Source organism: Carassius carassius, chromosome 23 (genome assembly GCF_963082965.1).
Source record: "Carassius carassius chromosome 23, fCarCar2.1, whole genome shotgun sequence".
NCBI classification, from domain to species: Eukaryota; Metazoa; Chordata; class Actinopteri; order Cypriniformes; family Cyprinidae; genus Carassius; species Carassius carassius.
In genome coordinates this window covers 31,101,655-31,127,763 of record NC_081777.1, presented here as the reverse complement: position 1 = coordinate 31,127,763, position 26,109 = coordinate 31,101,655, and the positions used below count along the sequence as shown (strand labels likewise).

The 26,109-nt window shown below is 35.6% G+C and overlaps 1 protein-coding gene across 2 annotated transcripts; it reads right to left on the bottom strand.

The window, feature by feature from the left end:
- Positions 1-598: 598 nt before the first annotated feature.
- Positions 599-22,421, bottom strand: LOC132101761 (BTB/POZ domain-containing protein kctd15-like). Of its 2 annotated transcripts, none has more exons than XM_059506953.1 (5): positions 21,505-22,421; positions 18,747-18,922; positions 12,434-12,578; positions 7,839-8,144; positions 599-1,344 (listed from the first exon to the last, which is right to left on the bottom strand). In XM_059506953.1, exons 2-5 carry the CDS (start codon positions 18,908-18,910, stop codon positions 1,189-1,191), a joined length of 771 nt encoding a protein of 256 aa, XP_059362936.1. In that variant the 5' UTR covers positions 18,911-18,922; positions 21,505-22,421; the 3' UTR covers positions 599-1,188. The 2 variants fall into 2 exon arrangements, with proteins under 2 accessions (XP_059362936.1, XP_059362935.1); XM_059506952.1 differs by lacking the exon at positions 21,505-22,421 and adding an exon at positions 21,262-21,463.
- Positions 22,422-26,109: the final 3,688 nt, after the last annotated feature.

Below are 26,109 nucleotides of genomic sequence, written 5' to 3'. Positions count from 1 at the left end.
AGCTTATTTAATTAACGATGTACCACAATAAAAAACTTAATCTGAAAAAAAAACAAATTGAAGGGTTAAAGCTAGTAGGCCAAATAATGCATTTAAAAACAGGCTTTGAGGGAATTTTGCAAAAGATTTATATTTGCAAACAATTTTTTTTATCCAGTTTTCGGTGTTGAGCGTTTGGACACATTCATCACACACACATCTGATGAAAGCAATGACCTTTTATACAACGCATCCACCGTTTACTCCGCATCCGACAACATTTTGACATCAAAATAGAAAACGGACAACTTCAGACTAAAACTGGGCTGATGAATAACAACTGTTCATTCGCAAAGATGGTTTAAAAATTAATGCATCATGGTTGGTACCCTCATTCTGTCAACTCAAGTCAATTTCCACTGAATCTTTAAACACGCATGCGGCTTGTTTTCACGACACAATTAAGTGCAAATGTACGGTACACACACATCTTCATCTGTCCATGTTTTACCTCGAGCTCCTTACATTTTGTTCTTGACACACACGACTCTTTGTATAGGTACCGTATGGTTCAGAACTCATTTCATTCAAGCATCGGGCAGCTTATAAAAATTTCAGATGTTTAACGATATGCTTAATGCTCTGGCTTCAGAAATAGCCACATTTGCTTGCAGCTCCTTTAAACAAAGAAACCTTCAGCAGCAAACGCATTAAACCGCAGACTGCTAGGCCACGCGGCCCGAGGGCGTAATAGCGTGTTCCTGCCAGGTAAGTCTCTCAGTCGTAGTGCCTTCAGAACGCCCCTCCCATCATCCTTCATGTAACAAAAGAAATAAACACAAGACTCCAACCTAGTACTGCTAACCGCATACACCATGGTGCTATAGGGAGTGAAAAACGTCTTCAAGAAATGAAAAACAATCCGAAAAAATTAACCCCCGGCCCCTGATGATGGGGTATTTGTTTGTTTGTGAGCACTAAACCGGAATCATCATGAGCTAATGACACACACACACTGCACTGGCAGAGGGGCGGAGCCTGCATTCCGTATGCGTGAGGATGATCTCTGATTGGTTGTTTGGGTGGAACAAGGCGGGTCTCATTTCCTGATGGAGTTCTTTGGGTTTCTGATGCAGTTAGCTTACATTCCCCATAAAAACGTGTGTGTGTGTGTGTGTGTGTCGAGGGGCCGAGGGCCTGAGCGAGTCTCTAGTCCAGCGGCTCCTGCTTTATCCTGATGGGTGTGTTTGACTGACTCCTCCTGTCCACACGACACAGAACATACTCGCTGAACTGAGACGAGTCCACGCCGCCGCCGCAGGACGCAGCCACGCTGAAACCCTTCTGGAAGAGACGCTCCAACACCTGAAACACATGCATAACACTCACTGTCAGTCCAACATATTACCTTCAAGAACACAGTAAAAATCTGAAATATTACCACAATTTAAAATAACCGTTTTTGATGTGAATATCTGTGAAACTGTAATTTATTCTCATGATCAAAGTTGTATTTTCAGCATCATTCCTCCAGTCTTCAGAGTCACATGATCTTCAGAAATCATGAAAATATTCTAATTTACTGCTCAAGAAACATTTCTGATTATCATCTGTGTAGAAAACGGTTATATATTTTTGTGGAAACTGATACATTTTATTTCCCAGGATTCACAGAAAGTTCAAAAGAACAGCATTTAGTTTAAAAATGTTGTAAACAAATTCTAAATCAAATAAAAAAAAATTTAAATATAAAAAAGAAATATATAGATTCAGCCTTCATTTACCAAAATATATGTTAGGATAAATGCAAATGTGGGCAGAAAAGCCTATCAAAAATCTGATTTATGACCTAATAATGTTAAAAAAAAAAAAATCATTTATTGTAATATTGTAATATATATATATATATATATATAGAGAGAGAGAGAGAGAAAGAGAGAGAGAGAGATAGAGATAGATAGATAGTAGAATTTTAATAATATATTTAACTTTTTATTGGTGTATGGTTTGTATCTCTCTGAAGGTAGTTTATTTAGAGATTTACTTAACAAGGTAACATAAAAATGGCTTTATAATATAATAAGCGTGACTATGAGTGAGGAAAAAAATCTAAATGAATCATGAATTGACAATCCTAACTCACAGAAGTGAATTGCTGACTGCATCACATGCACTGTGTGAACTGAGGTTCATATGAACCGTCTGAACCTCGGATCAGATTTTCCGATGGAGTTTGGAAAGCTGCTTTCACACCAACCAAACAAACTGACATCTGAAGCCTGATCGTCTGAACCCGCTCCGTTTCACAGCAGCCTCCATTCAGTCTCAATCACACACATTACGCTCACGTGATAAAAAACAGATTCATGAAGACATCAATGACACAACGGGAATCTCAGGAGCGTCACGTGAGTCTGACTCCTGGCAAAGACAATCGAGAACAAACGTTTGTCTCCCCGACAGACAGGTGAGAGAGAAACACACACACACACACACACACACACTCGATCTGGAAAATCGGACAAAGATATTATACTTATTTCATTATACCTGGGAAGGCAACCTTTTGAAAATGTCCTCAGACATAGAGTAAAACTTGTTAAAAACTTGTAAAGAGTTTCAAAAACGGACCAAATATCATTAATATCATATTAGGTAAGGTGTAAAATATATGATACTTTATAAAAGTGTCTGCTAAATAAATTAATACATTAAAGTCAATGATATGTACCACTGTTCAAAAGTTTGGGGTCAATAAGGTATTTCTCAAAGAAATGAATACTTTTTATCAGAAAGGACACTGATCAAAAGTGACAGTAAAGAAAATGTTAAAGAAGATTTATATTTCCAAATAAACATGGTTTCCACAAAAATATTGGGCAGCACAACTGTTCTCAACATTGATAATAATCAGAAATGCTTTTTGAGCAGCAAATCAGCATATTCTGAAGATCATGTGACACTGAAGACTGGAGCAATGATGCTGAAAATTCAGCACTGCATCACAGAAATAAATTCGATTTTAACAGATATTCACATCGAAAACTGTTATTTTGAATCACAATAATATTTAACTATTTATAATAATGTACTTTTGATCAAGTAAACAGCCTTCGTGAACAGAAGAGACTTCTTTCAAAAACATTTCATTCATTTCTTACTGACTCCAAACTTGCGAACAGCACTGCATTTGTGTGCACGATACGCCATCAATAAGAAACATGGATGCTGATGGTTTAACACATTTGGTGCAGCTCATGTTGATGGACGACAAATAAGTGACCAGAGACATGCTTTGGTGATTTAATTTGGTTGTTTTCAGCAGCAACTTCAGGAGAATGAGTCTGTCGCTCTCATAAATAACAGCAGAAGCAGATTAAACATTCAGTAGACAAGTGACGCCATAGTTAACTGCAGCATGAACAAACCTCTGTGTGTGTGTGTGTGTGTGTGTGTGAGAGAGTGTGTGTGTGTGTGTGAGAGTGTGAGTGGCTCTGTGTCGTGTATCTGTGGCACGTCTGTCAGTTTGATGGAGGTTCACCAGAGTCTGTGTTGATCCCGGTCCTCCATCACTGTGAGATATGGACGGAGACGGACAGCTTCATCTCTGGGACACTATGAGCATATGTGTGTGTGTGTGTGTAAATGTTTTTCCTCTCTGAAGCGGTTCACGTATGCGTGTGGTGTGTTGTCCTCTCACTCTCTCTGTCTCAGCGCAGGTGCTTCACATGTTCTTGTTCTGTGATTTTTCACTCTCAGCTGGTTTATTAGTATCTTCTCTCACTTTTTCAAGCTAAACCAGTCCACTTCTAAAAGCCAAAGCTAAACTTCACAAGTTAGTATAGTGCAAAAACAGCAAAACTAGCCACAATAAAGCTACAGCAGTGTGTACTTAACTGTATTGAATGTGTTCTTGCAGTGTACTTCAAATCTTAAAAGTACACTAGTGTACTAGATAATATGATATTAATTAAACAAAATGCTACTTAAGTGGACTTAAAGAGACTTTCGTGACTGTTTCTTAAGTACACTAGTTAAAAAGCGCACTTCGTAACAGACTTATTTTGGTATAATTAAAATAATTTTTTTAAATAAATATTTTGCTTAAATTTTTATACTTTCATTTCAATTTTAGTTAAAGCTTAAGTTTGTTAAGTGTTATTGTCATTTTTAATAGTTTTTGTTAATACATGACTATGTATTTTTAATTGCAGGTTTAATTGTATTACATTTTTTTTGTATGTTTGCAACTAACATGTAATTAAGCGTGCAAAAACATTCACTTAGTTAGTTTCCACAACATCTACTCTTTTTAAAAGTCTGCTACTTGTTTAATCCAAGGGTGTTCTGAGCCCTTTAGCATATATTTATTATTATAAACCAGGCTTGATAATCATTTTGAGGACATCTGGTCACATATAATGTAAAAAAAAAAGCCCCCACACTTAAAACGAAGCACACAAACTGGATTAAGTCTGTTAATGAGCTCTGTCCTCTGTCTGAGGTGAGGTGTGGCCGTTTAGTTGCCTGAAGCGATGTTTCCAGCCAGTAACCAGATCAGAGCTGTATTGTGTTGTACAGTAAGACTGGATTACTGTAATATTCACTCAATAATGAGTCAACCGACAGGAGTGTCATGTTCAAAATCATTTCAGGAAAAAAAGAAAACACCCTTTCCATCTACATCCACCTAAAAATACTAAAGGGAGATTTGAAACAAGCAACACTCACACTAGAGGTCACAAGGTCACAGACACAATTAGAGAAATTGCAAAAAAAAACAAACATTTTCTTCATAATTCTCAAAACTAAACATAACATTTACTTGAAAAGCAAAATTGTTAGAACAGAAATAAGATTAGCTTTTAACGTCGGGGTTATAATAGACAACTAAAACTGAAACTACAATTAAAACCATTAAAAAAAAAAATCATAACTTAATTATTAAAAGTAATAAAATAAGAAACTTTTTATTCAGCTATTTGCAAAGGCAACATTTTTCACTTTAATTTAGTTTCATTTGATGTACTAAAACTGTAAATGAAACCTGAAATACTGAAATTCTAAATATTAATAAAAACTATAATACGATCTCAATTATCATGAAATAATATTATTAATATTTATTTTTGTACATTACACTGAAAAAATTATTCAAATGGCATTTTCACTCAGAAGTTGATAGTAAATTTCACAAATAATTACAAAAAATGGCAAGTAACTAATTCAATTAAACCAGAGATTTTTTACATAAAGAAAAATGTTTTGTTTTATTTTTCTGATTGCACTGTCTTAAATGTCTTAAATTCATTTTGAACAATTGTTTAAATCATTTTCAAAGTTTCCTTGTTTTATTATTTGATTATTATTCATTCATTTATTTTCTTTTACACAAAGCACTTTGAATTACCATTGTGTACGAAATGTGCTATATAAATTAACTTGCCTTGCCTTTATTTTACAAATTCTAAAAACAGTGTACTGCCATTTTTTTCTCATTTTAATCCTACATTTTTTTTTTTACCAACAACATGAATTTTATGCTTAAAACAAGCAATTTGTCTCCTTACGCAAACTGATTTTATTTTAAAAAATAATTCTTTTTTTTTCTTCTGGAAAATAAGGCAAAAATACAAATGATAAAAAAATGTTTGCAGTGCATTAAGTGATAAAGTGAGACTGTTCCAAATCCTAGTGAGCTGCCTAAATAGATATCAGACATCATTAAGACATCCTCATTACATTCCAAATATGATGGCTGTTTCAAAACACAGACAGCAGCATTAATCTCATTTCCCCATAATCTAAAGCAGCATGACATGCATCCTTCATCACTAAAGCAATCAGAATGCATTGTCAAAAGATCCAAATGATTCAATACAGTGGATTAGTGTTAGAGAAACCTTGAATACCAATCAATCAAATCAAAAACAGAGAGTGTTTCACCCATTGCTTGTGTGTTTGTGTTACGTTTATGGATATTGCATCATCAGCTGAGCAACAGTGGAGTCTCTCTCATGGCTTTTTAAAAGAGATGCATGTTAAAGTTACCAGCGTCAGAAACAAACAAACGAGCTCCTGTCGGAAACAAAAAGACCTGCTTCATCGCTTCACACAAATCCACTGGTTTTAGAAAAGAAACAGAGCTCAAGCGAGCAAACAAAGAGAGGGCAGACAGAAAGGGACACGCTCTTACGGGAAACACAGAAAGAAAATGTTGTGTTAGTTGATGCAGCCAATTAATTATATTGCAAGCCATTTAGAAATCTATAAAAGAAGCATAAAGGGGTTGAGGCTGTTTGAGAAAGTGTAAGTATGGTATTAAAAAATGCAATACGTGTATTTCAACCGCTCTGGGCGTTGTTACGTTGGAGTCTTTTTTAAAAGGGAAGCGCTGTGTCTTAAAAAGGAGAAACGTGTAAATTATGCATTTCATTTTCTAGCCTCTCTTTTCTTCTTGCTCTTGCATTTTGTTTTTGAGGGAGTGAAAAAAAAATCAGCTGCACATGAAAAGGCATTTTGTTGCATGCTCTGGGAGCTCTGTGGAGGTGTGGACAGGTGTGTGTGTGTTAAAGTGTGTGTCTGAAATTGTATATTAATGAAAAGAAGACTCAATCTGACAATCAGCTTTAATGTGGATAGGATGTATAATGATTTCTATCATGCAAATTGGTGTCCAAATCAAATTCTGTCACCTGTTAGAGATCTTATATGTTTCCAGATTTTCTGTCAATCAAAGACAGACACAAGAAAATAAAACAAGACAAAAGTTAACAACTCCACACAAACAGCACAACTCACAGGAAACTGATGACTCTCAGTCCAATGGTCTGATAATAACATGCTGCAAAGTTAAGTACATGATACTCAAATCAGCTCAAAACTACACCATGCAAACACATTATTTGGTAAATAGTTTGCTTTAAATTGGAATTTAAATGCTTTTCAGAACTGGATATATTAAAATCTATTTGTAATTGATTATTTAAGTAATGCTTTTCATTTATTGTTAAAACGTCTCTTAACTCCATCCATTATCATGATTTTTTTTTCTTCTGAGCAGCAGTGCATTCTGGGATTATATTAATCATGCATGCAAAGTACATTACTATTCAATAGTTTGGGATCTGTAAATTTTTACCTTTCTTTTAAAAAAAGAAATGAATACCTTAATTCATATGGAAAGTACTGTTTTGTGCATGTATTTTAGATTAGTGCATGCATTTAGTCATAATCTTTAATTTATTTTTATTTCTATTATTAATTTTTTTAATTGCTCATACACTAATGTTCAAACAGTTTGGAATCAATTACATCAATTACATCATTCAAAAGTAAATATATTTATAATTAAATATATTTATAATGCTATAAATCACTTTTATTTAAAATCAATGCCGTTTTTTAACTTCTAATTCACCAAAGAATCCTACAAAACAAAATGCATCACGGTTTCCACAAAAATATGAAGCAAATCAACTGTTTTCAACATTCAGAAATAGTTTTTCAGCAGTAAATCATCATATTAGAATGATTTCTAAAGATCATGTGACACGGAAGAATGGAGGAATGATGCTGAAAATGCAGCTTTGATCACAGAAATAAATTACATTTTAACATATATTCACATAGATAATATTTCTTTAAAATCTTAATAATATTTCAAATTTTTACTGTATTTTTTTAATTAAATAAGATAAACAAATAAACATCAGTGGTGCTAAAAAGGCTGTCTAGATAGGGTTTGGAACAGAATCCAGTGATACTGAACTAGTTTATTATTCAAGTTGCTAAACATTTAGACAGAATGACAAACTATTGACATGCAGCGTACACATGAGAGCAGCACATGGCTTTACCTGCACCGAGTTCAGTCTGCAGTAGCCGTTCAGGGGGAAGCGGATGACGTGGGTCGGGTCCTGGTTCCAGCCAGCGTTGACCGAGTTACACATGACGTCTCCGGTCTCAGGGAAGATCTCCTCGATGAGCACCTTCTCCCCACTGAGGGCGATCCGCTCGCCGAGGTCAGGGGTCACGCGGACCACCAGGCAGTCGCAGGGTTGTGCCAGACGCCTCTGCTCGCGCTCCTGCTTCCACCGCTCCAGCTCCTTGATCATCGGGGACAGCTGGTAGTAACGCGCCTCCTCGTACAGGAGACTGAAGTCCTGGACACACACACACACATCTGAGGAATATGCATCTATCATTTGTGACCCTGGAGCACAAAACCAGTCATAAGGGTCAGTTTTTCGAAATTGAGCTTTATACATAATCTGAAAGCTGAATAAATAATCTTTCCATTGATGCATGTTTGTTATGATCGGACAATATTTGTCTGAGATGCAACTATTTGAAAATCTGGAATCTGAGGGTGCACAAGAATCTAAATATTGAGAAAATCATCTTTAAAGATGTTCAGATGAAGTTCTTAGCAATGCATATTATTCATCAAAAATTTAGTTTTGATATATTTACAGTAGGAAATTTACAAAATATCTTCATGGAACATGATCTTTGCTTAATATCCTAATGATTTTTGCCATAAAAGAAAAATGTATAATTTTGAACCATACAATGTATTTTTGGCTATTGCTACAAATATACTCCAGAGACTTCAGACTGCTTTTGTGCTCCAGGCAGGGTCCTGTCTATTTATTTGTTATACATACCGTACTACCATTCAAATGTTTGGGGTCAGTGAGATTTATTTTATTTATTACTTTTTATTTCAACACGCATGTATTAAATTGAACAAAAGTGTCAGTAAAGACATTTAAAATGTTACGAAATATTTGCATTTCAAATAAATGCTGTTCTTTTGAACTTTCTATTCATCAAAGTTCAAATCAAAACAGTTTACAAAGATATGAAGCAGCACAACTGTTTTCAACATTGATAATAATCAGAAATGTTTCTTGAGCAGTAAATCTTCATAAGTACTTCACAATAAGTACTGTATATGCAAGATTCTTAATTTTGATATTTTATTTTTACATACAGGTATAATTTATAATATATATGCTATTTATTCTATATGTTTTATAACCTAGTATATATTTATTTTCCACTATATATTGAAAAATATATATACAATTTTTCTTTTTGCAATGAACAAGCAGAAAGTGTTTAAAATACATGCAATATAAGTAAAAACAAAATACTGAAAAGAATTCTAAATGGACATCATAAGGGATTTTTTTTTTTACTAATGTATATAACACACATTTCTAACATCCATACATGGATACTGCTCTTTTCTTTTTGCCCGTGTGGACATGTTTACACTTTCTAAATCAAATAAGAGCAGTGTTTCCCCATGCAACACTGCAGGAAAGTTGCACACTGAAGTTTAATATTTAATAAGCGATTTGGATGCTTTTACTGCGAAAGCTGCTAATAAAGCAACAACACAAATAAATACATAAATAAAAGCCAATAAGAGAATGAATCTTTAAAAAGCAGTGCGACTGGGGTGCAGGGTGGCATGTTTTGCTCCGAGGGGTATCAGTGCCGCCCGCGGGGCAACAGTCAAGACGTTTGGCAGGATCTCATGTGCTCGTTGGAGCCCGTCAGTGACGGACCTCCAGGCTTCAGCGTTTCTTTATCCAGGCAGACAACAGCAGACTGCCAAACGCTCGCTCTCTTCCTCTCGGGGATGTCTTGCCAGGGGTTTTTTGCCCCTTTCTGTTTCCCCTTAATTTCCCACAAGTCCAGATGGTACTATTCTTCCTCCACTCTCCATCATGGAGCGGGAGGAGCCGAGGTGTGGATGAGGGAGGAAAAATGTTGGGAGTTCAACTGAGTATACAGTTTTGTGTGCAACCTCTGCAGAGTAATCTGCATAAAGATTGATATGAACAGACATGAAGTGCACACAGCCTGAATGGTAACTAAACTGCATGAGTAAGTGTACACAGTTTCTCTGCATTCTGCTGCAGAAACAGGCAGAGTGACTGCAAGTTTAAAATGCATGCAATAAAAGTTACAAAAAACTATAAATACAAAAAATAATGATTTTGTAATGAATGCTATAGTTTATTTTAATATCTTATAAATGCATCTTGATTTAAGAATATTTAGATATGAGGAATTGTTTTTTTTGCACTGAGCAAGCAGAAAATATAAAATGCATGCAATATAAGTTTTGCAAAACCATTTTTGATTGTTTGAAAACATTGTAAGCGACCATTACAGGTGAAAAATGTTTAGAAGTATATATAACTTTGGTGTGAACATGCTTCTAACCTGCATATGTGGATATTTAGCCGCTCGTTTCTTTTGCCCTTCAAGATGCTGATGACAAAATGCATGCGGTGCATCAGTGCTGGAGGGAACGCTGAGGTATTAAAAGATGCGCCTGAGTCCCTGTTTGTAACTCGTTCTCTTATAGTCGAGCTTCATGCAACCGACATGACGAAGAGCCAGATACAAGAGAGGTGAAGAAAGAAAGCGAGCTGATAGAAAGAATGAATTCCCATGTTCAGGCGATCCGACAGGCCTGTAGTGATCCAAAATAATGATCTTATTCTGTTGCCCACCGGCAAGACAACATCTCACAGATATTCCCCCGTCTCCGTCTAATACGTATAAGAGATGACCATTTCTCTTTGATTTTGTCAAACACATGCTGATGTAGAGGTCAGATCCTATGTGACGCAAACCTTGGAATCAAAAGTAAATTTTTACGGTCTTACTCACTTGATTTATTATGAATTAATCATCAGTGCATGCTATTCTAAAATCAAGGGATCATTCATTAAAACTGCAACAAAAGTCAAACACCAGCAGCATCATGCTTTATTTACTCGAGCAGCCTAGCTGATAATCTCTGGTACAAATGATGCTTTTTTCAATGAGAGATGCAAAACATATTCGGCTTCAGCTCCACGTTCACACTGATTTAGTGAAACGTATGCCACCGCAGGCCTTGACAGTCACGATGCCTCACAGATAAAGACACGCTTAACACCATCGTCTGCCGCTTTGCATTTCTTACTGATTTCACACACGCTGATCAGCAGATCAAACCAGTCTAAACTAGGCTCTTTGTGCGACTCAAGAGAGGACAACAAACGTGAATGCACAAAGATAAATCAGCCATAAATATATATATATATGTGGTCTAGATACACGCCTACAATCCCAGCCAATCGGAACATATCTGATACTTAACAATAATTGAAATGGGTTTTCGACCAATAATATTGCACTATGGGCGGAGCTACCAAATACAATAGGACTAAAACTCAAACGGCCAACAGTATGTCCTAGCATTCACCGCTTGTCATGATGGTTAAAACAAAAACTCAGAATTACATGAAAGAGCTGTTATTTCAAGTATGTGAACAGAAGTAGAATTTTGTGCATTAATGCAACCCGAAATTCACCTGCAGTTTGAAAATGCACTGCATTCTCAGTATTACCACAAGGGGTGCTACACCGGACATTAGCATGAACCGTCTTCTTCTACTGTCAGTTGTCTCATTCAGAACAACAAAGACCACTAATGGCCAGAATGTGAAGTATATAAACAAGAGCAGTTTTACAGGAAATACAAATCACATATAAGATTTCTTTCATTTCTTTCGGATAGCAGTGAGATAACATGGAGATCAAATGGAGGAATTTATAGTGTATCTCAATATGCAATGCATCAACAACTTCCTAACATTTAGTGGAATAAATTGCAAATGATTTATTTAAAATCCAAATAATCTATTTATTTTCAAGATGATAACTGAATGATACTTGCTAAATTAATGAAATGTAACGAGGTGTTTATTCTTATTTTCATTTTTTTTATATATATAACAAACCATAAAAAACGTTTGTTACTTGAAAAAAAAAAATTATATATATATATATTTTTTTTCACCTAGTTTCCAAGCAAAATTTTTCTTTTTTTTTTTTTAACTAAACTTTTTTAAACTAACTAAAATAAAAATGAATTTAAAATTCAAACCTAAAGTAAAATTTACAAATAAAATTACAATATAATAAAGAAAATATATTATTGAAAACGAATAAAAAAATATTAATAAATAGTATAAATATATGTTATCTCAGATAACACTGAGTTTAACTCCACGTACCAAAATAAGTAAAACTAAAAATGAAATAAAATGAATAAAAACTATATAGACATAAAAAATAACAAAAATGACAAAATCAAACAAGAAAATTACTAATACCTTAAAAATATTTTAAACAGAAAATATAAAAACTTACAAATGTAATTTAAATATTAATAGAATCTCAATTCTAATAAAACTGTCAATGTGACGACAACAGCATGCTACACTTTTCACACATTTATCATGACTTGCTGCATGCTGTTTCACACACTATTTTGTTTAATTGTACACACTACAGAGTGTGCACTACATGCACACTACATGCATTCTACTCCAAACAGCCACTGAAGAACAAGCTTCAAACAGAGTAACGCCGTTACCTTAAAGTCATCCGGCAGCAGCAGTTTGCAGGTTCGCAGGAAACTGAGAATATAACGGAAAATCTCTCCGTCCCTGTCGATGAAGTAATGCTGCTTTAAACTGTCCAGAACGATGGGTTCAGTTCCGTTAAACAGACGGCTGATCCTGAAAATGTAAACACACACACACACACACACAAACACACACACACACAGTTAATGGAGTGAGGCCAGCCTCCTTTAAATGCATGAAACAATTAGCATTTATTTTTCAATTTTATTAGTGGCCGGCCAAAAACGCATTAACGCTTGCTTCTGAAACAAGAGGCTTCAGGCGGATTTGAGTGGCTGAGAAAAGCGTTTCAAGTCCTTCTCTGCTGTGAGATTAATACAGTCGCAGCTCTGGTTCATCATCTCAACCGTCACATGCCAATTAATAACTCCCACATGATGTCATAAAGCAGGACAGTCGCATAAAAGCCTGCAGATGATTTGAATATGTAAACTAGACAGTCATTATGAGTAACAGCGATTAACTAAGCAAACACTAGTATAGTGTATTTGCAGTTGAAAGTTTCCTGTGCAACAAAACATGATGACTGTGCTTTCCCTAGTTACAGTCTCCTTTAAACAACTTTACATCACACACAAAAATATCTTAATGTATTTTCTAACATTTTATGTCATTTATTCGAAAGACAGACAGCATAAGCACTCACAAACCTTTCAGTGATCAAATCTTAAAAGCAAAATTTTTTTCTTATTGTGAAGAATATTTTAATAATATAAACTTCTTCTTTTATGGAATGGAAAGTTTCCATGGAGGTTGAATGTTCTTCATGAAACCATTGATGCCAAAAAAAGAACTTTATTTTTAAGCATATTTAAAAAGACAAAACAACAGATTTACAAAATAATGTTTAAATAAATAGTTGGTTCAGACCAAGAGTTACAGTAAAAGTACAGTAAAAGTAAAAAATCAAAACAGTCACACTTTTCCCCCCACATTTTTTGAGGAAAAGCTGATTTAGGACAACTTGGCCTTACAAAAGTTATAACTCAAAAATGTAACTCTGAAATCATAAAAAAATAATTTATATATATATATATATATATATATATATAATTTATATATATATAATTTATATATATATAATTTATATATATATATATATATATATATATAATTTATATATTTATATATAATTTATTTATAATATAATAAATTATATTTATATATAATTTGATTAGTTTTCGTGTTAACTGAAATAAAAAAATAAATAAATAAATAAATAAATTGTTATATAAAATAAAAAGTCATTCCAAATTTGATGCCAACCAGAGTGCAATCAAAATATTAAATCAGTCACTTATGAGGGTTCAATAATTTTCTGGGATGCTCCCTATGTAGGCAACTCACTAGGTTTTGGAATGGAGCGAATACTCTTAATACGTTATTATATGTTATTTTCCCAATCTAACTTAAACCTACTTTTTCACTTTTTGAAAAAAAGCTGATGTAGGAAAACTTAACACAAAGTTAGCCAGGAGTCTGGTAACTCTGAAATCATAGGAATAAAAAAGATGATTGGTTTTTGTAATTTCAGTGTTAACTTCAATCATAAAAAAAGAAAAGAAAAAAAATATATACTTATTGTAATGCCTATTTTAGAATACAATAAAAAATTTAATCAGTCTATTTTTAAGTTCAATAATTTGTTGGGATATTCCCTATAAAGGCAGCTCACTAGGTTTTAGATCAGAGTTTGTGTCCATCACTACTGCAGATGTCTCCAATACATTCCTAATCTACTAATCTACTAATTCTAAAACTTCAGATTCTAACATCTCATACCCGTTTTCAATGCACGATACACAACATTTCAATGCTAAATCTATAGCTGATGCCTCATTCAGTGGTGCAGCTTACTCACTGGATACCTGGGAATACCTTCATCTTTCTGCATGCACTTCAGTTCTCTTTATGAACTCTGATACGATCAGCATTTCCTTCCGTTCCTAGCAGAGCGACAGCACTATCGCCGCTCCGATGCAATCTCCTCTTTAATCATGGCTACAGTTCCAGGATCAGCTGACGGCTCTCATAAGCACAAAGACTGCTTGTCAAAGCCTGTATAACGAACAACAGCCGAGGTATAAAGGCGTTTATTGTGGAACGTTGCCTATTGACTCTGCGTAAGGAAGTGATTTGCAAACACAGTTCAATGAGCTCTGTCAGGTGCATGTATTTACAGTCTGTTTCTTTATTTAATGCACAATGTAATTCATAAACTCTTACGTCTACTCTATAGTCGTCACCTTATGCACTTTCTAAAGCTCTTGTTTTTCCTCTCTCTTTCTTTTTCCCCCTTTGGAAATCGATGCAAAATGCTTTATAAAAAACCAATACTCATCTCCCTGTAGTGCCTGCGGTCGTCCTTTCTCATATGGTCTTGCAATTCTTCCAGCTAGAATTTCACTATGCCCCTCCAGGCAAACGCTGTTTTTCATCTGCACTTTTTTTTAAAAAACAATTAAAATGCTGCCTGTTTTTCTTTTCTTCCTCCTCTCCCGTCTCTGTCTCTCTCGCTCTCTCCATCTTTTCTCTGATACTCTCTCCCACATCCTCCTTTTCCTCTAAATCTCTGTGGCTGTTCACACAGAAGGGGAATACGGTTGTCAGTCTCATTCAGAGCAGTGAATATGGTTCAATTTGATCATGATGGCATCACTATACACAAAGTGACTGGGTTTTGAGAGAGGGTTCAGTCCGTGTGTGACGAATGAAGACCATTCTTCAATTAGAGGCACTTTTGACTACTTGAAATTTTGAAAAATTAAACTTCTTCGATCCATGATTCATCTGTGTTGAAATATTCAGCACATGAATAAAGATGTGGCCTTGATCAACCTTCAGCAGGATTTGAGTTCACAGGGTTCTGATGGTGACTCTTCACTTTTTGGAAAATGTGCCCTAAAACAAGAAGTTAGCTAGGTGTCAGTTAAGAAAAAAATTAAGTAATATTTAATACTTAATATATGATAAAAAAAATTAAAATCTAATTTATATGTTTTAGTTAAATTCAATCATAAACATACTATGAAAAATAAGAAAAGTATTTACTTGTTTATTGTATTAAAAACACAAATACTAAAAAATCCTAAAATATAATTGAAAGAATTTAATAGACATCCTACAGAGGCCACAAAAGTATAATTCTCCTGATTTTAACCTTTCAACACTTAAAAGTTATGAAAATGTAATTAAAAAAAACCTATAAAACTGTTTACAGCCATTAAAGTAACTTTCTTATAATTTCTCTATTTGTCGATTTGCTTTCAGTAAATCTGCAGCAGCACCTGAATGCATGCGATTCTCCATCAGTTCAGTGAATCTGCATCTCTAAAAGAGACAAACAGAAATGAACTCTACTCCAGTTTGAGTTGCACACAGCATCTGTCCTGCTGGCGGTGGGTGTGAGGATTCAGACAGACACTTCCTGTCAGACAGTCTTCACTTCCTCTGTTAACAGGACAAGCAGTGTAGAAGAGAGATCTGAGCGAACAAACACCAGTCTGACCTGACACTGAGACTGAAATCCTGTTCACACCTGAGACTGATCCAGATGCAGATTACATGCATGCAACACAACCACCTACTTGAAAAAGCTTCACAATATATGCATGACTGCATGATTCAAGAAGCAAAAAACTGCAGTGTCTAGCTCACACCCTAATCTAGTTTTCTAACAAACCTGGCATTGTATATTATAAATATTGTTTGATCTGTGACAAAATGTTTTTGTTCCTCTTTGTAAGCTGCTTTTTTATAAAAGCATCTGCTAAATGCATAAATGACTGTCAGGAGAGTAGGAAGGTCCAGGATGCAAGTCTACAAATCTGATCACATATGTATTATCATATGAGTGAGTCACAAAATGCTTTGGATCCCATTTACACCCTAAATTTAGTACTGAATAACTGCGACTGGAAACGGATATTAATTCCAGATGTAAACAAGTTCAGCTTCAAAGAGTCAAAACCTTCGGTTTCCTTTTCATTCCTTTTTTGTTACATGCATTGAAACCTTTTTGAACTGTATTAATTAATTCACTTAAAATTATTTTAACTTTTTAATTTTAATCTTAATGTTAAATATTTTTTGTGCAAATCTTTTTCATGCATTTTTGTGCTTTTTTTTTTTTTTTTTTTAGCTTTGTTTCATGCATTTTTATTTTTTTTGCTATAATGTGAATTTGCATTAAAAAGAGTGTTTTTTTTTAGAAATGATCTTTTGCTAAAATTCCAAATAAAAACATTTTAACACATGTATTGAAAAAAAAATGACAAGAGCAATGAAAAACAAACATTTTCTGTTTGTTCAAGTAACACCTTAAAAGTAATACAGGTCAACAAATCTGGCTGAAATGCATACTTTCAGCATAAATGAACGACAATGCCAGTATGAACATTCATGACACGCTCGACTCAATCACGATCATTAGCTGCTGTTCACAACTGCCCTCATGCTACTGATCTCTGTCAGAAAGACCCCACAGAATGAGCATGAAACTTTCATATGTCCTGTCACTTCAGCAGACTGAGCTGGAGGGAGATGAATGTTCACACATTAGTTATAGAGCGAGTTTCTTTTCCTGCTCTGCATTATTAAGGAATCAATCTATTAAAAGACACCATCAACTTAAGCTTCTTTAACTGGACTCTGTCAGCTCGGTCTCTGAGGCGCAGCGCTGGGAGAGTGTTTGTTTAACTATCGCTGTGTGTGTGTGTGTGTGTGTGTGTGTGTGTGTGTGTGTTTGCATCCATGAGTGGGTTTCCCACTTGTCAGTGTGATTAGTGAATGTGTGTAGATGGTCAGTCTTTTGTGGACTCAAATGAAAGCACTCTTGTATGAATGCCATTGCATTAGATGGACAAAAGTTTGGGGTTTTTTGTTGTTTTTGAAAGCAGTCTCTTCTGCTCGCCAAGACTTCATTTATTTGATCAAAAATATGAAATATTATTACAGTTTCACAGTTTCAAATAACTGTTTTCTATGTGAATATATGTTAACATTCAATTTATGTGATAAAAGCTGAATTTTCGGCATCATTATGCCAGTCTTCACGGTCATGATTATTCAGAAATCGCTCTAATATGCTGATTTGCTGCTCAAGAAGATTTTCTGTTTATTATCAATGTTGAAAAAATTGTGTAGCTAAATATTTTTATGGAACTTGTGACTCAAACTTTGTATTTGCTTTTAAAGTGCAAGTTCTATGGTTAGAAATAATAGAACAACAGATCTATTGAAAATGCAGGAAAAAAGGGTCAACTTGACTTCATATCTCCACTAAAAATCACCACAGGAACAATCAGTTAAAAGACACTGATGAAAAAAAGTTAGGATTTGTGCAAATAAAGACTCAAAATAATATGATTTTTCTAAAGCAATGACGTTTTCAATTATGACATTGACATCTTTATGTATGATTTAAGTGACCTAATGAATAGAATCGAATAGAATAGAATAGAATATGCTTACCAGTGTTAACCACTTGCTAACACACAAACATTTGAAACATAAAAATAGCAACACAGAGAAAATATAACAGTAACAATAAATTAGACTCAAAATGCAATTATACTCTCTAAGCTAAACAAACTTTTCTATTGTGTTTCACTCAGAATATTTACAAAAGTTCTAAATATTCGAAATGTTCAAACATGTCTCTTTCTCTCTCTGTTCAAAAATCGAACTTAATCTCAACTCTATGATGAAAGCAACGAGAGCAGCGCTTCCATTTCTGTCTCTCTCCTAATAAAGTCATAATCGTGGATCAGACAGTCAGTCGCAGGGAATTCTGGACATTTTCACATAAGTCAGACATCATCAGAACAGATAATTAGCTTCTAATCAGCTCTAATTGAGTAAACCACTCAGACTACTGTATGTTATCAAACACTCAATCAACTAACATCACATACGCAATCTGAGAACACTTTATTAGGCATTAATTTCCAATTTAACACTAAGAAAATTAACCTAAAAGCAGATGCATTTTTGAATGTCTCAGTATTTGATGTAAAATTGTTTGCTTTGCTCTACAGAGCTACACGAACAAAAGAGCATCTTAAAACTCCATCGCATGCAGTTTAAAAAAAAAACAAATTCATTTTATTTCAAGCTAAATGATTCTAACCATTTAGAATGGTTTGTATAGTGTAAAAATGCTAAAACAAACATTTGCACAGCCTAAAAAAGCCAAAGTGCACAAAAATAACTTCTGATTGAATGCTCTTATTTAACTTTATAAGAGGTCAGGGGTCTTACCGTGAGTCTGGGTATTTGGTGAGAGTCGCCAGGCTGCTGGTGTACATGTGGCCACCCACATCGATGTGAACGGGTGCATTGGATTTGGTGAGCTGAGCCGGCAGTGGAATCCCCTGTGCGGCCAGAGGAGAGACCGGAGACCGGGTCAGAGACAGGCGTGACATGCTTCTCCCTTCCTGGAAACAAACAAACGGGAAAGCCATGGAGAAATGATGCTGCTGATGCGCCTTCACGGTGCCTAAGTGTCTCTCCCACCTTGAGCGTCTGTGTGAGTCTTATCAGATCGTTTTCTCATCTGCCCCATCGCATATTTAGCTTACAAATTATTGCCACAGCTCTAATGAAGTATGTTTGCATCTTTTCACTGGTGCAGCCCGAGGGCAGGATACAAGGATGTTTATTAATGCTGCAGAGAGAGCGAGAGCGAGAGAGATATGCGAGGTGTTCGCCTCCGGGGATGGGAAAGAGAGAGAAAAAAACGGCAAGTTTCTAATTAAAGGTCGTGTTATGTGTTCGACGTGATATCCTCCGACACTTCAGCAACCAATCTGAACATTTGGGAAACGAGGGCATTGTGCGCGTTCACGTGGAACGCCAGGCATCACTTCCAACAACGAATCCGCTGTTAGTGAACTGAGAATCGCTCGACTTCCACCAGCTCTGGACCTCCATGATGGAATCAGAAACACTTTAAGATGCATTTGACTTGAAAGTTTTAATGCACTTTCTCAGTGCTCAAATGCTATTTTTTTTTTAAATGCACAAAAAGGGACCACATAAAACGGGAACACATTTTTGAGTAACTTGCAGTTGCATTTAGGTCCCAAGCAATATTGACCAGCTGGTCTACTAGCTTGAATTTCAATGTACAATTTGCAATAGTCAGAGCACGACCTTAAATTACTTTGTTCTTGCTCTTTTCAGAGCCATTTTGAAACTTTGGATTGTGGCATTCAGTCGGTATGGATTAAAGCATCTGCTAAATGAATGCACGCCAATGTAGGCTTGTCTTGATGTGCGTTTTACACTTCTACTGCTCAGATTAAATCCACAGACATCCTGCAGTATTCAGGATATGCAAAAATGTCCAAACTTGAATCAAACAGCGTTCACACACAAACCTACTTTCCTCCTGAACTTCACTTGAAGACTGTCTACTAAAAAAGACTCTGTTCAAACCCAAAGGCTTGTTTATACAAGTCAAAACTTTACCTCACAATGCCCGGATCACGCAGGGCCACATGGAAATACGACTTAACATATTCCAGTTGTCATGAGAAAGACTGCTTCATTGTGAAGCTGGAGTTCAAAGGGATTTCAACGACAAGTTCTTCCATGCATTGGCTCATTTGCCCGCCTGTTATTTTAACCATACATGGTAAACAGAAGGCGGTTTTATGGGCTCTGCTCTGCTCCAGTGCTGGAGGCAATGTGCTCGAGGCAGACGGCAGAATTTTCCAGGGTGTTGCCAACCAAGCCCTCAGCACTAATGTTCATTTAATACACAAGCAAGATGATACATTACAGGTTCCATTGAATGAAAAAAAAGACTTAAGACGTTTGGCATATGAAACTATCCCTCATCTCAATATAGCTACGGGCGTTGTAACCAAATGCCGAGGGAATACAGTGGATCTGCCCCTTCTCTCTCTCTTTGTTAATAGGAGGGACCAGGTAGAAGAGTAAAGAAAAGGCAATGGTCAAGCTTAATAGTGCAGATTTCTCTGTTGATTTCTCACAAATTCATGTTTATGACCTCAAAGTAGTCCAGATTATAAATATAAACCAAAAATAACCATCAGAATTTGTCCTGTTTAAGGTAGCCTAATCATACACAACCTTCTTGCAACGTTGATTTCCAAACCCTTAATCAAGTCTACTGTGGTGATGTTTGGAAAACGTTCAGTGTTTGCTGGGAAACGCATTTTAAAACTGAATTCAGGTTGGTAGTCTAAACTGGTTCCAACACCATCTGGAGCAGCTGGTTACTAGCTTGGACTATTTTAGACCAGCACAGACGTCAAACTTATTTGAGACGGTTTACATCCAATCCTCGCGTTTCCTGTCAGCCTCTCAGAGCAAACACAAACACGCTTGTCTCGACAGTCAATGGCGGAAGCTTTAAAATCCCTTTTGGACGTTTGAGGAAACGTTTGTTACGCGTACAATGAAATCAACACACAGTTTTCCTGCTTGCTTCCTCCGGTTTCAGGTCGGTGCCCTACGGGTTAAAACTTCAATTCAGATCATTTCACAACATGGCGTCTCACTCCCAGCGATAAAAGCTTCAGGTATGAGGCATACATCCTCATGATAACACGGGTTCTCTATGCCTAGAGGGTGTTTAATAAGGTTACAGAATCAGAAAGAAATCTAGACAAAAATTCTCGCGTGAACGCGTTTGAGGACGCGTCACGTTTTCGCTGCGTCGCGCTCATTCTCGACAAGCCACAAAAGCACCATCACACGAATCATCTACTTTACATCTGATATGAGATTTAATTGGAAATGGTACCGTTTCAAACATCGTAGATGTCCGATTCGCGCTCCGAGTCCGGTTCGATCAATCGGCTCCCAGATGAAGATTTCTATCCAATAAACGATCCAGCCTAGCTATTCTCTTCCCGTCCGGAGTGAAAAGCGCGTCAAAATGCATTAAAACATGTGGATCGCGAGGGTCTGTGCGACTATAGCGAGCTGCTGCTGCTGTCTGGACGCGTTCAGAGCTCGAGCGCAAAAGCGCGCAGGACTGTCTTACCTTCTCCAAGAGACCAGAGCTCTCCTTCGTCCTCTTGATCTTCTTATTTCTTAATACTCTGATTCGGTCGCGTATATCAGGCCCTCCACTGTCTTTTTTGGCCACTGTGAATCTGCTGCTGTGCTTATGGGCAGAAGGAAGCAAATAATCCGTCTCCAAATCAGAGCAGAGCCGAGAGAAGAATTCTGGCTCCAGGCTGCGCAAACGCCTCTGGGGCCACGGGATTAGAGGACAATTAACTCAAACCCGAGCAGACTCATTGGAACAGATGCAAACCCGATATTTATTTAGCCTCGCTTAGCTCTTTCGCAAAGTAAAAATAGCTGGTGAGGGTTTAAAGTTCAGCGTATAACGGTTTACGCATCAGGCAAGTGTCACCACGCAGTTCCTGAGACTTTGGAGAGGCAGAAAGGCTGATTTTAATCATTGTTATTTCGTCTGATGTAATATTCCCCCAGGCTCTTTCACAGAGGCAACGCATTTTCCTTCCCTGAACGAGTAAAAGTCTCTCTTCGCTGAAGCGGGAGGCGCACTTGAACTTGTTGATAAAGTGGCGATAGAAGACGCGTTTTCTTTTTGCAAAGCGAAAATCTGGATCTGGTGCTCATGCATGCGACGCTTTCCCCCCTCACTCCTCTCTGTGCTCGAATGTCTGCGAGAATCGTAATGGCAAATTTCCTGGAGGCCATTAAAAACAAATGACGTCTGGACATCATTCACCGCGCGCCCTCACAGTTCGCCCGCAGCCAAATGCGCCATTTCAATTATTGCGCACGGCTAGATGGAGATGTCTGCTGCTGCAGGATCTCCCGTGCAAACGGGGCACAGCGTCGGTTTAAACCCACACAAACATAATCTTACACTTCTCGCGCCGGATTTTCATTTATTTAACAGCAGGCGAACAAACAAAGACAGTTGCGTTGGGCATCAGCTGCGCCGCTTTCCGCGCGCAGGTACTCGATTATTTATTTATCCGAGTGTTTGTTTATTCGCGTGTAAATAAGTGTGAATAATTGATGCAGCGCTGAGACCCGTAATTACTGTGGATCTCACACACAGGACTGATGCTGAACGACGCGTTCCGTGATGTTTGGCGCCCGCTGGTGTCCGTTCAGACGAACGACAGGTTTCAAAGAGTAGATTAGAAAACAAAAAAGTAAAACAATCATAAAACCCAAAATGTATGATTTATGACACATCAAATGTAAAAACAAATTAAAAGAAAAAATGCAGAATTTGTCGAGAAGGTTCTGCAGTGTTCATGGCAATAAAGTTTCAATAAATCTATTTATTTACTCCTGAACGTTTAGAAGAACTGTTGAGTTCATTAAAAACATACTGACTTTTGTGACAACATGCCCCAATAGCAATACATGTTGCAACACTATATTGGGTAAGTTGTCACAATTGAACTTGCCATTATTTTATGTGTTTCAGCAAATTCTAAAGAGTAAAACATTTTGAAACCCATTTTTATGACAAGTTTAAACATTAAATGTGTCATTTTATGACACATCGCATGTAAACAACAAACTATGCAGAAACAATATTACAGCAAACATCTAGTCCTGGTGTTTTCTAATGTATTAATATTAAAATATCATTGTGCAGTGCTCATGGCAAAAAGAGTTTCAGAGGCATTTTCATGCCCCAATAGCAATACATGTTGCCACACTATATGGGGTAAGTTGTCACAATCAGAACAATAATTGTTGTTATCATAGGAGTGAAGAGTAAAGCAATTATGAAACTCAAAATGTATGATTTTGACATATCAAATGTAAAAACAAACAAACAAGAAAACAATAGCAATATTAAAGCAAACAATTATCCCTAGATTCCTAATGTATTAATAATAAATGATCATGCTTTAGCAGTGCTGTTCTGCACGTCCTAATGGCAATAAAGTTCAATTGATTGAAACTGATAATCATCTCTTAACATATGAAAATGCATAACAAAAAAATATTTTTCAAAACAACTGCTTAATTGATTACAGAAGAAGGAAAGCTGAGCGATCCTGCAGGTATCACACACACACACACACACACACACACACACACACACACACACACACACACACACACACACACACACACACACACACACACACACACACACACACACACACACACACACACAGACACACACACACACACACACACAGAAGAAACTGGTCCTGAGGCCAGAGAGTGTTTTCCTCAGGACTTACAAACGCAGGAGGAATGCGGTTTAGTTTCCCCCTCATTAATACAACAGCCCTGCAGTGCGTTCAGTTTCAGCCGTGTGGAGAAAATGTTGTAAGTTTAAAGATTTAAACAGCTTACAAAGTTGCCCCAGGTGCTTTCGTTGCCATCAGTTAATTCCTGTAATTTATGGGTTTTGCTGTGCTGTCTGTGAGAGGAGAAGCTGAAGTGGGTCATGATTCGTTTGACAGTGATTTCCACAAAACAGCCTTTCAAGTGATGATAATGAAGATGAAGAGTGTTTAATGGGCAAATAAAGCGTAGTGTTGAGTAAAAAAGTCTGCACTGAAAAAATCTGAGATGTTGCTGGAAATAGAAATACTTTTTTTCCCTTTTTTCTGATTTTTGGAATATTTAGAAAACATATGATTTAAGATAAAGAATAATTATTTAATGGCGTAATGCTATCATTAAAAATATGAATGCATAAATTCAGGTTTTTAAATAAATTATACATTTAAATGTAAGATATATTAGTTACATTTAATAAGATTACTAATCAAATGTGAATATATTGGTGCAATTTTTACCTGATAAATACTGAAATCATAATACTTAAATAGATTATTTTATTATTGGTAATCAGTGTTATATTTATCAGTATTTTGAATTATGTGAATGTTTTTATGTTCTATTTTTTATTCTAATTATAACTAAAGGTTAAAAGTAAGTCATTTTGTTGTGTGATTTCTTGAATAAAAATTACATAGACTTTTTTTATTTCATTTTAGTTTTAGTTAGTAATAACCCTGTTAACATCATCTTAGTTTAAAATTAAAATAACATTTTATTTACAAGAGTATAAAACCTACAGACAATGCATTTAAAATTAGATAAAGACTTATGAAGGCCTGGGGGGAAAGTTTCTTAGAAAACAAAAAAAAAGACAAATTTTGTATAGTTGAAGAAATTCTTTAATGAAGAACACATAAATAAAGTTTTACATTTGGCAGAGTTTGGATTCCACCTATTAACTATGTTAATAATAAGAATAAAGATCTTTTACACAAAACTCTTGCAATATTCAACAATTGTGTTCTAAAAAATAAATGTTGTTGTTTTTGTTTATACTGTAGATTGATTGAACTTTACTAAATACAGACCATGAGAACCTGTTGACTTTCCTCATCTGTGACTCTCTGTGCCGCTGAAATCTCATTAAAAGTTTGTGACGTTAATGTCAGGCAGGCTGAGGTCTGATCAGATGTTTGAAGCCACCTGAAGACGCTCAGCAGGAGACAATTTCCAGAATTCAGTTCATGAAGATGAGAAGAAATGATGTTCCTGAAAGTGCTTCAGCAGTAATGATGCCAGTCTCCAGCAGTGACACACTTTCAGCTGAACACGCGCCTCATGTTTTAGAAGTCCTCAACCGGTCGGCAGTTTTAATGTCCCTTAAAACTCCTGGATTATTGAAAAAAGAAATTGTTTTTAAAGGATACACCATGAAAGCTTCAACAATTTTATCGTGTCTCTTTATTTACATTGAACATTTTTTTTAAGGTAGGTGGTTGCAATCAATTTATTTTAACCAACTTTAAATAAACAAATTTAGTTAACTAACTTTCAACATTTTTTATTTTATTTAAATGTAGCTAAAATAAGTTGTTTGCAACCACTTACCTTAAAAAACAGTATCACATTTGTTTTCAGTGTTCTTGTTCCTAATATTAAAATTTTAAGTGTTAAAAGATCTTTTTCAAACACATTTAAGATCATAATTATTATTGTTGAACATTTACATAAGCTTTTGGGCTTTTTTGCTTTGGGCAGACACTTGTTTCCAAAGTGAAAACATAAAATGTGTGTATACAGTATATATTTATATATTAGTCATAATCTTTCCTCATAAATTTGACTATCTAAGCAATTTTTTTTCAACTCAAATAAAACATATTCGAGTTCATTATAATCCTAATTAACACCTTTTATGCCATGATTTCAATTTGGCAGTTTGGATGTGTCATAATTTTGGCTGTTTATCTCATATAAACAGTCATGTATAATGTCATAATTGTCATCTTTTTGTCCATTTCTAGTATCTAGTATATCATAATCTGGATTTATGGCATGATTTTGACTTTTCATCTCAAGAATAATAACTTTTTTGTGTCATTATGACCACTTTTAATATCATAATTGTGACTTTTCATCATTTCTATTTTGTATCACAATTATGAATTTTTACCAAATCATGATTTTTTTCTTATGTGGTGGAAATAATTACAGATTTACATAATTACCGTTTATTATGTAGAAAAATACAGAGAAATAAGAAATTGCTTTGTATACAGTATATTTTTTAATTAGCTGTAAGCCGATGACAAAATGTCACAATATTGCAGTTATTGTGCAATTG